This window comes from Geosmithia morbida, assembly GCF_012550715.1.
Source record: "Geosmithia morbida isolate 1262 chromosome Unknown scaffold_2, whole genome shotgun sequence".
NCBI classification, from domain to species: Eukaryota; Fungi; Ascomycota; class Sordariomycetes; order Hypocreales; family Bionectriaceae; genus Geosmithia; species Geosmithia morbida.
The window spans coordinates 2,334,724-2,353,920 of NW_023336189.1; the positions used below are offsets into that span (position 1 = coordinate 2,334,724).

General features: G+C 48.8%; 6 protein-coding genes across 6 annotated transcripts; 5 read left to right on the forward strand and 1 right to left on the reverse strand.

The window, feature by feature from the left end:
• Window positions 1-741: 741 nt before the first annotated feature.
• Window positions 742-1,040, forward strand: GMORB2_4366 (uncharacterized protein; the record flags this gene model as incomplete). The annotated part of the gene is made up of 2 exons (XM_035466341.1): window positions 742-852; window positions 918-1,040. 2 exons carry the CDS (start codon window positions 742-744, stop codon window positions 1,038-1,040), a joined length of 234 nt encoding a protein of 77 aa, XP_035324178.1.
• A 751-nt stretch (window positions 1,041-1,791) lies between these two features.
• On the forward strand, window positions 1,792-2,570 carry GMORB2_4367 (uncharacterized protein; the record flags this gene model as incomplete). The annotated part of the gene is made up of 2 exons (XM_035466342.1): window positions 1,792-1,865; window positions 1,919-2,570. 2 exons carry the CDS (start codon window positions 1,792-1,794, stop codon window positions 2,568-2,570), a joined length of 726 nt encoding a protein of 241 aa, XP_035324179.1.
• Window positions 2,571-2,915: 345 nt separating this feature from the next.
• GMORB2_4368 (uncharacterized protein) lies at window positions 2,916-5,087 on the reverse strand (the record flags this gene model as incomplete). The annotated part of the gene is made up of 6 exons (XM_035466343.1): window positions 2,916-3,778; window positions 3,986-4,057; window positions 4,130-4,318; window positions 4,384-4,530; window positions 4,586-4,889; window positions 4,992-5,087. 6 exons carry the CDS (start codon window positions 5,085-5,087, stop codon window positions 2,916-2,918), a joined length of 1,671 nt encoding a protein of 556 aa, XP_035324180.1.
• Window positions 5,088-8,866: 3,779 nt separating this feature from the next.
• On the forward strand, window positions 8,867-9,145 carry GMORB2_4369 (uncharacterized protein; the record flags this gene model as incomplete). Its single annotated transcript, XM_035466344.1, has 1 exon — window positions 8,867-9,145. One exon carries the CDS (start codon window positions 8,867-8,869, stop codon window positions 9,143-9,145), a length of 279 nt encoding a protein of 92 aa, XP_035324181.1.
• A 5,040-nt stretch (window positions 9,146-14,185) lies between these two features.
• Window positions 14,186-14,980, forward strand: GMORB2_4370 (uncharacterized protein; the record flags this gene model as incomplete). The annotated part of the gene is made up of 2 exons (XM_035466345.1): window positions 14,186-14,299; window positions 14,366-14,980. The coding sequence occupies 2 exons, from the start codon at window positions 14,186-14,188 to the stop codon at window positions 14,978-14,980; spliced, it is 729 nt and encodes a 242-aa protein (XP_035324182.1).
• A 632-nt stretch (window positions 14,981-15,612) lies between these two features.
• Window positions 15,613-16,926, forward strand: GMORB2_4371 (ZnF C2H2; the record flags this gene model as incomplete). Its single annotated transcript, XM_035466346.1, has 4 exons — window positions 15,613-16,215; window positions 16,276-16,329; window positions 16,470-16,574; window positions 16,645-16,926. The coding sequence occupies 4 exons, from the start codon at window positions 15,613-15,615 to the stop codon at window positions 16,924-16,926; spliced, it is 1,044 nt and encodes a 347-aa protein (XP_035324183.1).
• Between the last annotated feature and the right edge of the window lie 2,271 nt (window positions 16,927-19,197).

The window sequence follows — 19,197 nt, forward strand, 5'->3', positions numbered from 1 at the left end:
AGTTAAATATTAGTGAGCTATATAGTATGGTTATTAGGACTCGGTAAAATAACTATTTAGATAACCTATAGAGTTTAAGTGCTACGTAATATGTCTATTGAGTTAAAGTAGTCTATTAATTTTATGCTTAATCGTTTTAGAGAGAAAGCGTGGTGACTAATAGGATTCACTTGGCTAAGGGACGAAACACAGTCCTAAAGGGTACTCTAAGCTCTTACATTAAGCGTCTTAGCGTCAACGCCCTATCTAACGGTTTTATAGAACTTGACTGTGGGACGATTTAAGAAGCTTGTTGTTAAACAGGGTTTAGTGTGTCAGACTTGCTCTACCTAATAGGAGTTTGCACGGATCGTCGGAAAATAGGCGTCTTCAATATCGATAACTTCTAGTGTATTCTGATTATCCTCATGCCAATATTCGTCGAGAAGAAAGGCCTTTTGTGACTGTATCCATCTACTTCGACTGCGTCGTCTCGGATGACGCGGGTTAGGCTGTGACTAATAGGACACAACATTAGTAGGGGATTTTCACGGAATAAGAAACCGGTTCTAGAAGCCTAATCAGCTGGAGGATATTCTAACCTCCCGGATCAAACTCACGGTTTGGGTTTCCAATTTTCGTTTTTATGGTGACGTTAGTAGACCTCTATAGCCAAAACATCGGTGTGTCCGTTCTTGGGGTCCTTAGCAATCCCAAGGACAATATATTCGTAGCAGAAAGCCTTGGGCCTTGCCTTTCACCATGACTCTTATTACTGGCCTTGTAGTCCTCGCTCAGGTCCTCGTCGCTGCCAGAGTCGGTTCCGTTGGCATAATCGCCGTCACAGTTGTCGTCCGGATCAATGACAGCTTCGTTAGGATAAAAACGATACCGAGATTAGTGTGTGCTTCTAAGGCTTTAGAGCGGATAGAAAACAGATCAACGACCCAAAGAGCCATTGTCTATATACGAGCGCATTTTTCGGCAATGCTGCGCCATATAGAGGCCCTAGAAAGGATATGCAAGATCCGGAGAAGAGCGGCAACTATGGCATAGTGTGATGACTAAAAAGAACGAGTGCTTATATGATGATGAATGGGATGCTGGAATAAGAGTGGAGGAGCTTTTGCTTCGGAAGTCACGTCACAATAGCGATGACTAACGAGCATGTGGGGATAACAAGCGCTGTTGATTCGCTTGCTGACCTGCCCTTCAGGAGCAGTATAGGTCCGCGACGGCCGGTGGATTCTCTTGATACGGTATCAAGAATATCAGTCAGACCGACAGGCATATCCTCGTCAAGGAGATCCAAGCCATCCAGAGCAAGCTTAAGGACGAGAAAAGTTTTATGACTATAGATTCAATCTCTATTTTTGATTCGTTTGAGGAGCAGTTTGAGGGAGGTGACCTTGAATTGAAAGCTACATCTAAGTATTGGAGTGGGCCAAAAACGTAAGCCACTAAGTCCGTACTCTGCCTCATTGTTATTTATGCCCGCATGCAGTACAATGATACTGGCTACGAATCGGATGCCAGCGACGAGCCCGACACTGGCCTCGGGTCCGACGAATTGGTGACGGCGATGTCGAGGGCGCAATTCGTATCCGTACTAGTTCCCAGAATATCCGACCATACGCCCGTCTACTCTGGGCTATAGAGTAGACGGCAGGCGTCGCCGCGCCTTAGGTCTGATTGGCGCTTTGTGTGGGCGGGGTAGGAAGCGGAACATGAGGGGTTTTTGCGGCGCGTTGAAGTGCCAGACTCGAAGTCAAGCCCCTACATTTACAGATTCTAACATAATCTTCCCACATTATGGAGATTGAATCGAAAATCCCCGGTCTCAACTTGGACCTGACTGAGCGAGATCTAGAGCAGAGTCAACAAATGTAAGCTCTTGCCCAAACGCCATGATGTAGCAAAGCTGACACTGGTGGCATAGTTACAACAGTCTTCCTACCGACGAGAATCAGCTCGATATTGGCCCGGCGCTTGAAGGCCTTGCCAAAATATTCGTCAAGCATAATGTCCACGAGTCGTTTGGCGTGCACTTAGCTCATGCTCACTTCAAAATTGGAGAAAACACCATCTTCGCTGGCGATGGCAGCCTTCCATGTTGGACCAAACCAACCGAGACCGATTCGCTAGATCTCGAGAATATTTATGGCCACAAATTCGTCCTCGCAGACGGACGTTTCCATCCGTACGAATACCGCGCCGGTATCCGGCCGCGTTCCCTCCATATAAGCGACTTCGTCTCCGAGTTAGCCGACTTCATCCAGCAGAATGGTTTAAAGGATGCCGTTGCACTTGAGGTTTTGGATAAGCCGCTGCCCAGGCCATTGATGGAGCTGGTAGTGGGGGACCATGGCACTATGATGGCCCCTTCCGAAAAGCTAATCGACTGCACGCCCTTCCGACAAACTGGCTGGACCTTTACTAAGAAAGATGGGAAACCAAATGTCTGCAAGGATGGTCAGCAGTTCCACGGCGCTCATCCGAGGGGCCATGTGATTGTTACAACTTCGTGGGACGTTCTTGAAAGTAAATCAGATGTTGTGCATTTCTTAGAGAAAAGGGGCCTATATAAGTAACTGAACGCGATATTTATCCACTATTCGATTGCCAATGCCTTGTGTGAGCCAAACAGTAATGAAAGGTGGGTACTGAGGTGGAATATTCAGCTAGGCATAAGACAGCTCATTTATAGCTGCACAAACACTATGGTAGGTCACATTCGTCACAGACGGACTCTCTGCCCGCGTAATCACGTTGTCTAAGGCGTTGCGTCGGCGAGCATGTGTGGTCAATTCACGTACCACAGCATCGGGAACAGCAAACGTAATGAAGGAGCCCATCCTACAATCAGAATCCACAGACGATTGTAGGATTATCACCGGGTACTCTCGAAGCCGGGAACATTTAAGAGCCCATAAAGTTTAGCCATCATTGAGAGAAAAGGAATCAGCATCTGCGCAACTATGTTCATCATGAGCAATAGCGCTGGATGTAGATGCGGGAGCATCATTGGCAGCATTGGGAAGCAGGTCGTGATTGCCGTCATTAGAAATCTCATCAACCTTACGGCTGTGCACGACATTCTGGAATCGCAAGGCTGTCAGCTCGGTGGCCTCGGCCAGTGTTGGAGTGCAGCAAGTCAGCGAAGGCGTGGCCCGAGTAGTCGAGCCAACGGGTTGGGCTCGAGACGAAACCTGGAATTCATTGGCGACGGTTGAGTTTTGCGGGCCACTAGTGTTGTTGGAGGAGATACCTGCGTTCCGTGTTGTACCCGGAGAGGAGAGTTTGGTGCTGATATTGCCAGCGCCGGACCTTTGCCTTTCAATAAGGTACCGATCAAGGGCCACGGGGACAGCATAAGACAATTCCTCTGGACTGACGTTGCCATATCTGCGAAAGTCATCTAGAATATGGTCCACCAGGGATCTGGCAGGCTGTGGATTAATCAGGTGGGCAATTGACACGTCTCGCGGGGGGATGCTGTCAACTGGGACTTGTGTCCATAGAGGCGTGGCCGGAGTTAGCAATGTTTCTGAAGCATTCGATGTGGGTATATTTAACAGATTCTCAGACATAGAGAGGAACTGTGGCGCTCGGATCCCCTTTGTGCCTTGCGCCAGGTCATGCAAGTTCACTGGGTCTCCCAAAAAACCCCGCTTCTGATATAGAGAGTTCGTCCCGTCGACAGATGTGGCTTGCGTGTAGTCTGCCTGCACAGGGGATATGTCGAGATAGGACGTCGACACATTCGAGGACGTGGGTGGGCTTCGAAGTTCCTCATTAGCTTGATAGGGTCAGTACAACCGATACGACAGACATATTCAAGATGTTTTTGCCATACTAGAGGTGCTTGGATGTGGCGGATTAAGGATTTCCTGTCCGGCCGAGCTCGTTTAGGCTGCATCTAGAAATCTTCCCATTTTGTCGGGCGTAGCGCGCGCTGCTGACTCCGGCGAGGCAACACTTGCCAAGTTGACCTGCTTCTCCATACCCATGTGCTTTCCTGTATTAGATATCGTATCCGAGTTGGAGACCGCGTATCTATAGGATTTGCCCCCACTCTCTAAAATAGTTAGAGACGCTAAGATCAAAACTATCAGCAAGACGAAATGAACAAGGAATTGACGACACAGACCTAAGGTCGAGAGAATCCCTGCTGCCCATTCCATGGACGATGTTCCCGGTCGGGGCGAAATATCACCAGTTGACTTGAGCAGAGGCAATGTCACACTTTCCGAGGGGGAACCGACACCCTCTGAGCGACATGAAAACTCGCCAGGTGTCGAGTGAATGACATCGGGGGCCGCGGTCTCATTTTGGTTATCTGCTCGGAATAAGTTAGCAAAGGCGGAATAAGCAGGGCGTAGTAAAAAGGGTGCAATGACCTACCGGTCCTATGTTTCTTAGCTGGTTGGTGGCCGGGGCTAGATGTTGCCATCCGCTTGTTTGGAGACGTCACTAGTGTGTCGTCATTCACGGCCACAGAGCTTACCGAATTTGGCGTGCTTGGGGAGGTACTGGTGGTCCCCTGGTCTTCTTTGAATTGTTAGCACAATCAACATTCATGAAACCTTCTAGACCATGCACATACCTAAGATAACCTCAAAAAAGTCTCTCTGTGAGGAGGCACGCCGGTCACCCATTGCCTTAGGGAGAGGCTTCCGGGCGGTGACTAACTCGGTCTGAACGGACTCCTCATTGTCGCCCCTTAGGGACTCTATAAAAGAGAGCGGGGATGGAATTGGCCTGGATTTTGCGGCAAGCGAAGACGTCGCCTTGGTCTCTACTGCCAGACAAGACTGCGCACCGCTGTCAGAGACCAGCTCGAAGTCTGATCCACTATCACCCTGCAGCTGATCTGCCTCGGCTTGTCGCTTAAGCTGCTGTTCCACGTACTGCTTTCTTAGCTGTCGTTCTATTTTTTCGAGCCCTGCATTGTCTACTGATATAGCGTAGGCTGGAATGTAACGACGACAACTGCCATGAATCTGTCAGACAAGACTGCCATAGGTGTCATCCATCTCGACTATATGGTCATTTAGAGAGCCGGTGATGGCGACTTGTACGGCGAACCCGACCTTGACACTGCCCATCGCCGCTAGGTCTGGCAACTGGGATTGCACGCTGCGCGGTTGCCCAGACCACTTCTCCACCTGCTTTAAGCACCGGTCATCTCCAGAACGACATCAACCACGCCTGGCTGGCCCTGGGCCAACGACAGCTGGAGCTGATACGGTCCTGGGCAGACCAGTCGTCGGGCCTTTGCGACCACCCGTACTAGCTGTCACCAACACGCAGTTAGCTGAATCGATCGACTCTCGAGCCATACCTTAGCCCGTTGCTGTATAGGGCCCGACAAGAGACCGTCCCACTCGACCGAGTCTTGGACGCGATCAGGTTGACACCCGCCCTTGCCGTATATACATGTCACGGACGGGAACCAAGGCAGCAAGGATTCGTCGGCCCTACTAAGCACTGGCTTAATGGTGGAGGATACCGCGGGTCGCGTTACGTTAAGCTTGTTCAGAGGTTTGGGTGTCGTCGCCTTAAAATGGTGGTGAGGAATACCTCTGGTCCGAGAGCGTCCACTAGTTAGGGTGATGTTCTCTCTAACCATGATCTGGATTCCGTGTACATGGAGATATATCGTAAACGAATTCTTCGTGTCTAATGGACAAGCAGACTCCATACAACAGCTCTATGACACATACTGGCCACTAAGCTTAGCCTAAGATGAGTCGGTCAACACGTATCTAAAAATACTATAAATATATAGCTCTCACAAGATGGACCATCCGTCGCCGGCGAAAAGGTAAACCCATTTTTCTATCTATAACTGAGCCACGCCGAGACACTTGAATTACGCAAACTGATCTGGCATTAAAGATGAACTGAATGGCATTAGCAGGTTTCCAAAGCACCCTAACGCTAGCGTTATGGCTGGTACACTCGCCCAGAAGCCCCGCAGTCCACAGCCTTTGGCATTTACATGGCCGGATGTTAAGTATTCAGGTACGATGGCAAGGTCTGAGGACTACAGCCTTTCCTTTGAACGATTACCCCCACGAATTGCCACGCCGAAAAACAGATCCCTCCCTGCTCAACGCATAGTGGCTTGGACCATTTAGGTGCCAATGCAAACTAGGATGATTCAATGTCACACCTCCCCCAAAACCCTTAAGCCGACATGGCAATCTTCGAAAGGAACGCTCTATTGCCACAAAAATCAATACACCCCGTTGTGTAAGTTAGAGCCAGGCGTAGAATAGAAGGGTAATCAAGATCCCTTATAAGTTTATACGTCTCATTAGATAGATTGTTAAGAGACTAATAGGACAAGATACATAAAAAGGTAAATTGTCTAATTCTCCTATAGATTAAAGGTCGTATATTATGTCGTAGGGTTGTGTATATATAATCTAAATACCATTCTGGGCTAATGTTTGGCTAACGACATTACCCTGCCTTTTATGTCTAATGTGGGTTGTTAAGATAGCGACTATAGGGGGCCATGGCTTGTGCTCCGCGTGGCCACACTATATCTTTTCCCGGGGCTGTTCTCCTTGTTATCTCCGTCGCCTTCGTATATAGTGAACGGCGGCACGCTCGGGGTCTAGGAATGCTCTCTAGTTATAGTTTCATTACGCCGATAACTAACTTCTTGTGTGTGAGTTGCTTTTTCTTGATTTCTTAAATCGAGCGACTGACTAGTGTATAATTCATTTCTACATCGAATTGAGAGATCCCAAGTATAGGCATCCTAGGGGATATGCACGCTATTCGAGTTAAAAGAGAAACCAGCTTCTATTTTTTTCTTAACCGTCGAGTAGATAGATGTCCACTAAGGATCCCACTGTGGCTTTATACCTCGATAGACTTTAACCTTTTAAGAATGAGATTCCATTGCCGGCGCTTATCGTGTTTGCTCTACTTCTACACATCGATTCTAAGCGCCGATTCTAAGCGCTGAAGTTGACGGTAGTAGATAGACTTAGGGACGGGTGGGCGCTAGATAAATCATTCCGTTTTTAATGACCACCATTCGACTTAGGAATAAGGGATATCCTACCATATCGGCTAGTTATTGTGAATACGAGTTCCGCTAAGAGAGTGAAGCGGGAAATAGACGCTTACACTCGTTCTACGACGAGCTCAAATGTAAAGTTCGCGGCGGCTAGTGTCATCACTTTATATTAATCCTACACCGTAGGAAGATGTGCTAGCGGAAAAGTAACGTGGCTTACATTATTTCGACTACGTATAGGCTAGAGGCCACGGCAACTCGCGTTTAGGGTATATGTCTATCTAGATATATCGAGACTGCGGATTGCCGTGCTTAAAGGCTAAGTCGATGCGATATAGGTCGGTTGAGTCGACTGCGAACTAGTTCTTATACCTCGAGGTCGGACTTAAGGTAAACAACCTAGTGGAATAGGTATCTACGGCACTAATTAGGGGTTTCTCCCGGGATTCTAGTGTGATTATATCCATTTTCGGTCACTCTCGTCGAACATAACTCTACTAGCATGACTATCGCACTCTTCCTTAGAGATGGCGTCTCTAGTTCGCTCTATGGCAGTGGACGTGAAACGGCCTGGTTACGTGGCCTTAACGGAGAATGCCACGCGGCTTGCTAGTCGAGTCTGTATTAGTGGCGGAAGGATGACGCTTAGTTGATTTCTTAGATATTGATTCCCTCCGACGGGTCTAAAAGATAGGAGGGGTGTTCGGCGAATGTATAGAAATAATAGCCTTTATAACGAGGAGCGGCTGATGCCTAGGAGCGTTAGTGTTAACATCGAAGCGGGCGATATCTACCCTTTGCCTAGTTACACATTTAGCGCCTAACCATGCTTCTCGTCCGTTAACACCCATTCCCAGTCGGCGCAAGGCGAAACTAGGGAATTGGCCGTTAGTTTCTCGTGCCGTTAACTGTAGGCTTCGCAGAGCATGTATTTCCCACCATCACCAACGCTCATTCCATAGATCAGCGGCCGCTTATACTCTGATTTCAGTGGCATCCTAGTGTTGACTATAGTAAGGGGGAGAAAATAGGTAATAAACTAGAACGGTCTACTTAAAAACGGAAAAATTGGCAATTAGATCATTACATTAAGTACTACCCTTCTATGATCCTAGTGACGGGGGAACTGTTCTCTATACCCTCCCTAGTGCCTATAGTAGCGTATAGATATCGCCTAGCAATAACAGGGCCTCACTCGGGTTCGTAAATCCGGATTCCGAATTCCTACATTTCGATAGACATAGTGTTATGGCCTCACGTATGCGGACATTTTCGCTTAGCCGCATGTAGATAATCCTACATAAAAAAGGTTTGATTGTTATAGTGTGCCATCACTTATTATATAGAGGAAATCACCCCTTCCTTTACACATAGCATCGTACTTATTAGAAAGGCTCTCTTATCTAAAAAGGGGGTAGGGCTGAAATTAGCTAAGGAACGTATTAGGACGATGACGGATATGCGTATATTTATTTATAACTCACTTGTCTCGTTACTTTCTATTGAACATAACCTATATAGGTTCCTGTAGATATCTGCAGCCTTCTGTAGTCACACCTTCTCTTATTATTCCTTGCCACATCACCGTGTATTACCTTTCCGTCCCTCGCGGGGTTATTTTCGTCAACAACTTTACCTTCAATTCCGTAAGTCTACTAATAATCTCCTAAATAGCGGAACCGACAATACCCTTTATAGTTTGTCTAGATTACATATAGGAAATCCTAAATCCAAAAGATCATCCCGCACCCTAGCTTGATTATAACGGTTCAAGCCGAAATAATCAGCAGCCCCGAAGCTTAGTGTAGCACTGGCTTTCTAGTTGTGCATCGAGGTGACCCCATAAGGATGGTTGCCAGTGTTCGTGCGGCTGTGGATATCAAGGTGCGGCTTCTAGGAGAAGCTCTTGTTGCAGTTGAGTCTATCGCAAATGTACTTCCAGATCTTAGAAACAGCCCTTTAGGAGACGATAAAGCCGGTATCTATGTCGACCTGAATGGCCTTCATAAGCTAGTCGACGTCGGTGACAAACTCGACGCGGTCCTTGGGGTCGGAGCATTGGCAGTGATCGTTTTGGAGAGCCGCGGGTGTGTCGTAGCCTTGTCCACAGATGTCTCAATGCCATAGCGCACACGAATCACTCCTATAGAGAGGTGAACGGTTTTATGACGAGAAGTTTATATCCTGCCCAAAATTTCGCGGAATGTTCGTGAGACAGGGATGTCGTTTCAAACAAGGAGGATCTTCGTCTTAGCCAGCAAGTCGGTGCTGTGCCTCATCCTGTCAAACACTACGCATGGTTGTTGCAAACGGGACACATTTCACACAGCACCATTCATTGTGCTCGTGCGTCCGCAATCCGAATAGCTCGTTTATTCTTTATTTTTTATTTCCCATATATTTGCTACGGTACAGAGCACAGTTTTTAGTAGCTCCACAGGCAAACAAACAGTCAAGCAGATAAGCAAACAAGAAGCAAACAACATAGGCGCCATGCAGAGGTAACATATACGCAGGGTATAAGGGTTTGTCTCACAATTATCGTTGCTATGCCTTCTCCCCGCGATATACGCTGGCTCAATGCTGGTCTCCCTGTATCCCCCCGCCCCTGCCAGGAGAAAATCTGCCCTTAGCCCCGTTGTTCTGCCACGAGGTCCATCACACCCCTTCGCTATGCTCGTTCAGTTATCGTGGAGAACGCTATCGAGGCCACCGGATCTGGCTCGCGAAGTGTTGAGACCTTATATCATAAACATTGCAACAATGACTTCATCTAGGGAATCTTTAGGAGCCGACAGCAGCATTGAAACACTCAAGGGCGGGTGGCAACCTGACGGCATCCAAAATCTAGTCGAGTGGGACGGTCTCCTGCCGGGCCCATCTACTGCCGCCTGCGGACCGGCACCGCCGCATTCGACACGCTGGGCCAGGCCTCCTTTCATTGCCAGGAACAGATCTTGGAGAGCGGCAGCACGACGGCATCAACCGAGACCGACACCAAGGTCGTATAGATTAGACCATGCGTTGGGGTATTAGGCCGGTGAATCTCCAACGGAAGCAGACCGGCGGACAAAATGACGGAAACGAAAGAAGCAGAACTCGTTTCAACGACTTCGACGTCTATTCTGAGGGAAGTGAAGAGGTTGATTCCTCCTCCTTCTTCCATTTCTGCTTGTCTTTCTCTGCCCTTGTGTTTGTCTTGTATGAAGGCTAGCACCTGTATATTGATTTTACGTATTTTTATCTAGTCTAAATTATAGATGGAAAATTCCAATTCCAGAAGACCATCCTTAACTTTAGCCTGTCTGCAATGGTCCAATCCAGAATAATCTCCCTTCGTTATACTCCAACAAACCCTATAAGAAACACTATAATATGACTTCTTGGTTGCATATAGAGTGCAATGGCAGGATAAGCTAGCCGTTTTCTCGAGAAATGCTCCAATGATGTGTAAACGTTGCCTTCTCTTAGTGCCCCTATGTATGAACGCCTTACGAATAAGACGTCGCCAAGCTTTTGGTAGGTCGTGATAGCTTATGATTGCTTCAATCCAGCGGACTGTTATGATATCTTCCGTGCCAGGGTCGAGGTTGCCTAAATCTACATATATATGGATTCGGTTGCGTGTAAAATATTCCTCGAGATGGTTTGACCATAGGGCTCCTCGAGCAGAGCGGGGTACCTAGATTTTAGTGTTAATATCAACAAGCGCGAGCTAATAAGTACTTTTCTTACCTTGCGCGATGTTCCCTCGGAACCATAAGACAGGATCGCTTCAGTGTCGGGTAAGCCTCGAGTGGCCAGAATTTCAATGTTGCCACACTCCTAAGCATTTAACAATGGGCGTCCGCCTGCGAACAGTCCGAGAGGTAAGTGCTCCATATTTTGTTCTTAAAGAAAACCCCAAAGACAAAGGAAAGGCGCTAGTAAATTATAATGCTCCTTGCTAAGGCCACAAGTGGACTTGGCCAGTTATGGCTATAGGAAAATAAATGTACGTGTACTAGCAACGATACCATATTTATAAATCAGCTACATCACTAAGACAGTCGAAACAGTAGTTTAAAAACATAGGCACGAACCAATTCGCGAAATTACAGAAATGGCCGATCTGTGGCAAATTCATCAAAACCATTCTAACCTTTTTACTGTAACTACCCACGAATAGATATCTCTGTTCTTCACGGATCGGCCTCACATTTTGACGAGAATCATTCTATGAACAGCATCATCCAAGTATCTAGCCGCCTCAAAAAATTCGAGCATCCAAAGAATATGTGATTCTGCAGCCATTTTACTGGATGGAGCGCTGGACGCAGAACATCCGTCAAATGACACTTGGCTTAATCTGGAAGCATTCAGGCTGTCCAATGTTCGTATAAGGCGCGTTCCTTTTGTGTCTTTGGCGAGTGGCGCCCAATTGCCCTCCCAAACCTGGAACCATCTTTGCATAATGAGGGTAACTTGCGAGCCAATTGGAACAAAAAGTTGGATTATGCAGGGGACGGGAAGCTGCCACGCTTGGAGAATAGAGAAATAGGTAGCTATCGCGAAAGACACATCACCACCTAGCATATCAAGGTCGTCCTATGCGAGCTTCATCGAGGGGCATATCCGCATCTTGTACACGTTGGGAAGATGTTTGTGTCTATACTATAGAGGACATAGGAGAGATAGAGAAGGGGGCAGTTGTAAACGTGTGTGCGTGTTTGTGCTTGAGTGGATGCCCGCAAATCCATTTGAGATGAGTGACATCGATCACACAATACTGCTATAAGGAGGGGCGGCCTTACTCAGTGATGAAAACGATCACGATCGACACGGGCCATCAAGAGCACGGAAATTTTGACCCATGTATGGTTGGATGTACCGGACAACGTGATCCTATCACTGTTGGCTCTATTGTGCATCGTTGGCTCTGCCATGACTGGCCGTCCCTCCATGTGCTCTCGAGCACTGATCCTCCCGTCTCTGCTGCCCATCCCTGAATCATGTGGGACTGTCCTGCGTGGGCAGCCGGGGAGAAATATTCTCATTCCGAACAAGAGTGTACCACCATGCTCATCTCTTGGGCACCCTCTCCATCAGCGAGCAACTATACACTGAACCGAGGGACACTAGTCCTGTGTGGCGTGGGCTCAATTTCCCGCTCTCTCTCAGGGCCTCCTTTCCCAACCGTTATGCTGCCGACGACCTTGTTTACGGCTCCCTAGCAGACTCGGGTGACCTTTTTGTCCACCCGACTCTAGGTCTAAGCGCTTGTCTCTCTCTCGGTTTTCCGGTGGAACACACTATTACTAGGGTGACTAGGGTCATCTATACCACTATTACGGCCCGTTATGCGACCTTCACGTGTACCCCATAATTTTCCTTACTTATCACCACCACATTCACTTACACGCAACACCACCAACACCACGATCATTCATTTCCAGATAACGATCACTGCGATCGCTCCTAGGATCGCAACGATCCCCTAGACGATCATCCAGAACACATAAACAATCATCATGATCGCCCCGGAGACCTCGGCGATCGCCTAGTATATAGTCAACCTCATTCTCTAGCTAGAACACTCTTTTCACCCCAGCTATCAATACAATAGTCAACGCTTCTATTGAACCAGTTCCCAATACAAGCACCTGCGACTGTGACTGCTTCATTGCTCAGTTCGACACCCTAACTGTCTCGCCAACATAAAACCGACACTTCTCTAACTACCCTGTAGCACAGAGTCGTACCAACCGTCACAGTACCCCGTTTCTTCGCTCCGTCATCCGCATTTATAATCTAGCATTTGTAATCTAGCACGATGGCAACCAAACGTCATTCTACCTTTTAAATTTCCTAGGTGCTTCACCGGCCGTTGGTGGATTGTTTGGCTAACCTTGAAGGTGGCAGCCCAGCGACTCGGTCATTCCTGTGTAGTCGTTGGCCGACTCCGCATTTCTAGACGGACTATACGTTGCCGACGATCAGATTTTCCCGCAACTTCATTCAAGTTTTCGGCCGGGGTGGGGTCACGTCGCCATCGATCTATAGTACGTGCTGTCTAGAAGGGTGCGTGGATCGGTTGCTAAGTGTCAAAAGATAGACTCTTATCTTTATTACCGCGTGTATGAACCAGGAGCACTCGCACTATTACGGAGCGTTAAGATAGAAGAGGTTCCTCATCGACGGAAGTGCAATGTTCAATTAAGGGGCAGGATATATCTAGTACCCGTACCGCAACAGTATTGAGTCGAGGGTTAGAGGTTCTAAAAGTCTTGATCCACATCTAAGGATGGAAGCTTGATGTGTCATATTGGAGGATTATAAGATATAGAAGGGGACGTTCCTCTTTCTTTCTTCCTAGAAGAGGATTATATTCATATTCAATTCATATTCTTTTTCTATCTTTTGACTTCCCGGTTGCTTCCTCTTTTTCTTTTGCGTTCACGTGTTAAAAGCCTTCCTTTCACTTGTCTCTAGGCAAATCTAGTATTCCTCGCCGCACATAGCCAAGTCCTGGTTCCCCCCTCGCTACCGCCACCACCAACCGTCAACACTCGCAGCAAGATCTGGGCCACCTTTAGCAAGTTTCGGGGAAGAGTATACCTCTCGAGCCTGTCCAACAGCCAGCCTACCGAAAGCAATGAAACCAGATGCGTGCTCGTCTACAAGCTTGAGCGTTGCTCTGACGCTATCTACATTTCCCGTGATGCCTGGGGAATACGTGGGGTCATGTTCTCCGACGAGCGGGCCATTCAATACGGCCAAGATGATGGTGCGGGGATAGTATGGTGGCAGACGATACGTCTCGACCCGTCGCGGAACAATACACTCGTCTTGTCGAGCGATGTGCGTGTCCCCCTCATACTGCCCGGCATCGCCGGCGCCTCAGCCTCACGTTCAGATTACTAACAGCAGATCAAACAGGGGTTCAAACTGCGCAGCATCACCTTGCAAGGGGACAAGTCTGATAGACCGTAGATTCTGTGGTCTACACCCCACCCATAGTACAGGGACGTCGACCTGGTCTTCTGGCCCCCGCCTAGCCATCGCGAGATAGTACGCCTACTGTCGGTGGTGCTCAATCACCCCGATGCTATAGGATACTCGTTTGACTGCCAAATAAAGACGCTAATTGCCCACCGGAATCACGGAGACTACTGCTATTATGCTGCTATGCGCCCGCCAGACTGGCGCACCAGCTGGAGTCACCTGCCACTAGACAAGGGCGAATGGATCTCGGAGCTGTGGCATTGCAAGGATCTCGATACAATGGAGTCAGGACTCACGGTGAGCATCCTTCACAAACCTAGAGACCTATTGACTCCAGACACTAACTAGGACGAACGGAACCAGCTCGTGACCAACAAACATCGTGTCCAGGCTATAGGATACTACAGCAAGCCGTTGAAGAGTAGTATCCGACTGGTCGCTGTGCTGGGCCCGCAGCCACGCCGACTCTACTATGATGCCGACTACGGCATAGAGACGCACGGAATCGATCCTGCCGACTGGCCATGGCAGCCTCCACTGGGTGCCGGCCTGTCGCCGCGGAAGCGGCTGCGGCCCCCCCGTTCGCCGACCCCTCGTTCGCCGGCACCCCGTTTCCCCATGACCAGCTTCTGCTTCACTAGGGCTTGCCTCGAGGGCGTGTCCGGGGTGGCCGTGTGCCAAATTGGCGCCGTAGTCAGCGGGCTGATACTTAGCTACGCCAAAGGGCATCGCGAATGCGTGGGCAATATCCGCACCGACTGCCTTAGGCGACCCGTGCCGGTAGGGCCCGCCACCGAATTCTGGCTCGTGGTATCCACGGTCAAGCCGGGGAAGCTCCAGGCCACGGCGGTAGACTTTGACCACTACCCGCCGGGCGACACGCGGATCCCTTGGGAAGGCGTCCTCGAATGGTGGCAGGCTGGCACCCAGGCGAGAATCTACCACGAGGGGAGGGAGATACGACCTTTTGATGACTAGTCGCCTAGCATCGCATGGTCCTGCCTGCTAGCATCTACCAAAGTTATCGTGGCGGTGCCGCTGAGGTAATGCTCTAGTCTTTAGCTGCTTCTTACCTCGCTCGGATTGAGCTGATATGGTCAAGGTTAATAAGTGTTGATATAAGTACACGTTGTTGCAATAGTCAGACTCTTAGACCTTAAAACAAGCTTGCCTAATCTATGTAAACCCCAACTGCCCTGCCCAACTATGCGGTGCGTCGTCTACCAGACGACAATTGTCAGCTAGGCCACCGATACTTCTCACCAGAAGCCTCAGCAACAGCTGCACTACGTTCAGCATGCCCCGCCGCCCGCGCCGACACCTCATCACCAACATCCACAGCTTACGGCTGTCGCGGTGCAGCCCGGCGGCACCCTGACTCAGCAGTCCTCGGCAGGGGTAAACAAGTTCGGCCCTATGTTTCCCTATACTGCTGCTGGCCACGTTGGAAACCCTGGCACACCGCCGTACCCCGCCATGCCCCTCAAGTGCTCTTGGGGAAAGTCATCAACGCTGCCGCCGCCCGCTACATCCCTCTTGGGCGCCGTTGAAGTCGACTCATCCCTAGACAACACGAAACGCCTCCTCAGATGTCAGTCATCAACCAAGAAATGGGCCTCTCCTTCTGGGGTTCGGCCCCTGCGGCCTACCAGGAGTGGCCGGCGCCCACGGCACTTCCGGTGGATAACTCAACAACCATAGAGATGATGAATCCAATTGCAAATGTCTCGCAGTTCATCGACCAGTATTTCCCGGTTAGCAGCCGTGCGCCGGTGGAAACAACCTGGTCGGCCGCGATCGACTTTCACCCCACTAACAACGGCGCTGCCAATCCCGACTCACGACCACCACTCACTACTGAGCAACACATGGCTCCCTTTACCGACATCTCCATGGGCAAGCCTGCTGCCATCAGGTTGTCGCTCTCCTCCAATACTATCACACCCAATGAAACGCTCGATCCCCAAAGACGCGTTAAGTTCGACACCACTGTGGACCAGCTTATAAGGGTCGACAACGACACCGACCCCCAGGCCATAACTCCGGCTCCGTCCCCTCGCGTCGACGAGGTCTCGGCCCGCTCCAGCCCCGTCAGCTCTGCCAGCTCCATCATCTCCAAAGGAGTTTGCGACGGCAGCCACTACAACAAGACCTTCTCTAAGAAGACGCACCTCGATATCCACAAGCGCACGCACACTGGAAACCGTCCTTACGTATGTGGTTACCTAGATGTGCAGCTAAATACAAGGGGTATGCAACTAACAGCCCGACAGACTTGCCACCACGACAGCTGCACCCTGACCTTCTCTCAGCTAGGAAACCTCAAGGTAAGCCAACCTCCACATCCAAGCCAGAGAAAGTAAGCGAGTTAGAGAGACTGACTCGACCCGCCGTACAGACCCACGAGCGCCGCCACACCGGAGACCGTCCCTACAAGTGCACCAAGTGCGATAAGATGTTTGCTTAGAAGCGCAATGTCAAGCCGCACGAAGAGACTCACGAGGGCAAGAAGCCGTTCCGCTGCCTTCTCGAGGATTGTGACAAGACGTTTTCGCAGCTTGGCAACATGAAGGTAAGACATGCCACACCGAGTCTATATATACACAATAGTTCCCGAAGCTGACCTTTCTCTTCTCTTACAGACGCACCAGAGCAACCTCCACAAGGAAGCCATTCACAACCTAACCGCCAAGTTTGTTCAATTCACCAATAATGGCTACGTCCCGGAGGAGTACCGGGCACTGTTTGACTACTTCAAGCTGCACTACAAGAACAACAACAGGGGTATCAAGGGACGCGGCAAGGCCCGCAAGATTGCCGGACGCGACGCCCAGGCTCCTCGCAAAGTTAAGGCGAACGCCTCCGCCACAAACAACGCCAATAAGAAGCAGTTCCTCAATGAGAGTCCCCAGGTTGCCAAGTAGCAAGTGAGGTATAGTGGAGAGATAAGCGAATTGGTATCAACCGATGTTCGCAGCCCCTCTTGGTCCGTCTCCAACTTCATTGTCCTGACGATGTCCACAAATGAACATGGCTCCCATATTTGCCGCTTTTTGAGTGCTTTCATTCTTAATCCATAGATTGCAGCCCCAGTCGTGCATAGATGTCAGAACCGAAATTCCCAAATGTGGGGCTTCTGGACGCGTGTAGTCAACGATCAATACATCATCATCGCCCACCATACCTTTATAGTCGTTGCCTCGCCGTGCCTCCGGAGCCATTTTCTCATATCCTCACTGGTCATTCGGTCGATGACACCCCGTGCGTCGCTGCTGTCTTCCAGATACTGAACTGGCCTACGGCCCGATGAAAATGCTTTGATCTTTTTCTTTTCTTCCGTCTGTCCCCCCACTAGATACGGACGCGGCCAGTTTGTCTGGTTGAATGGGATGGTTCTAGGGTAGCCACTTTGGATGAATGGGACGCCCAGGAAGTCCACTTTTGGACACGATAGGATGTGATCGCTCGTTATGGCCTACACCTGCTACATCTATACACGCCCTGACGTACTCAAACGCCCGCATTTTCGAACCCAAACATTGACGCCTTGAACGAAGACTCCTTCCACTGCCAGCACCAGCTGGCTACTTGGACTCATTCAGAAGGGTGCAACTGTGTACGCTCGAGCGTTGTTTCCTAGTCCCAGCGAAACGAGAGAGACAATCGTGATCCTTGATTTACTGAGCAAACTCCGAATATATGAGCTTCAATTTTACATAGGGGAGTTTACAGCTATGAGAAGCTCATATTTCGTGAATGTAGTTTACTATTAGGGCGCGAAACATATTTGAATAATAACCCATATAGATGGCCCTCCTATGAGATGAACGGAGGTGGACTTTCGTTTCTCCGTTTCTCACCAGAGGGGGGATGGCGTCAACGTACTTGGCGATTGCGGGGTCACAAATCTATATTCCTGTAGTCGTTCTCGCTTCAAACTACAAGCTAGTGTTCATGCTTGAAATTAAACAATGTCTCAGATTTATCGCAAACACTTTATACCTCTTGAATCTAACCCCCTTGTTTTCAATCAACTAATACGTTGGCTTGGTGCGCCGACCTGCCTCTCGTTTCAGGATATCCTATCAATTGACGATTCAAGCCTGTTCCCTCATTCCACAATTGCCCTAATTCTTGTTTTTTCCACAACGGATAAGTACGAGGATCGCAGGGCTTCAGAAAACTTAAATTCAAAAGCACGCAATGGTAAGGATGAATCTGTCGTCTGGTTTCCACAGACCATCAACAATGCTTGTGGGCTCTACGCCGTTCTCCATGCCTTGAGCAATGGGAGAGGTTCAGATCTACTGGGTAAGCTCTGCCCTTTCATGGATGAGTGGTACCTTGAACTGATCTTCCGTGCAGAACCCGGTTCCTGGCTGAAGCTTCTTCTGGAGAACTCCTTAAGTATGTCACCAACTGAGCGCTCCCAACTTGTCGAGGCCTCAAAGGACCTCGAGAAGGCTTACAAAGACATTGCCATTCAAGGAAGCACGGGCCAGCCAGCAAGTGCCGAGGACGAGGTGGAATTCCACTACATTTGTTTTGTTGGGTCTCCTAACGGTCACTTATATGAATTGGATGGAGATCTTAAAGGCCCGGTGGATAGGGGTGATTTACTTTCCTCTCATGATCTCTTTGATTCCCGTAATCAGGAGTGTGTCTTAGCGGCGATTCGCGAATATTTTGAGAACGACCCAACTGGCTTTTTCAACATCATGGCTTTAGTAGAGGAAACTCGTTAATCTCTCGACTTGGAATCGGCTGTATAGAATGACGAATTGTATCATAGGGAATCCCCTTCAAAAATATCTCGCGGAAATGACCAATATGTGATTAATTGATGCTTGTTTTACTATACATTAAACCTTAATGGTAAGGTCCTTACCATTTCGACGATACCTATGATCGGGAGGGCGCCTGACATCCTAGATCCGCGCATTTTGATATCAAAATGGTTTTTTTCCTATACAAACTCTCGACCTATATATCTAGATAGGGGGATCAAAATGGCTATATTAAAATAATCCGCAACTTATAAGAAAAATACGTAAAAACTTTAAGATATATTAATTACGGTAAAAAAATAAGTATTTCTATATTTTTAAGCTATATATCTATAAAATAAAGCTAGAATTAGCTATTAAAGTTACTAGCGTTAAGAAATGGCAATCGTGATAACTAATAAGACAATA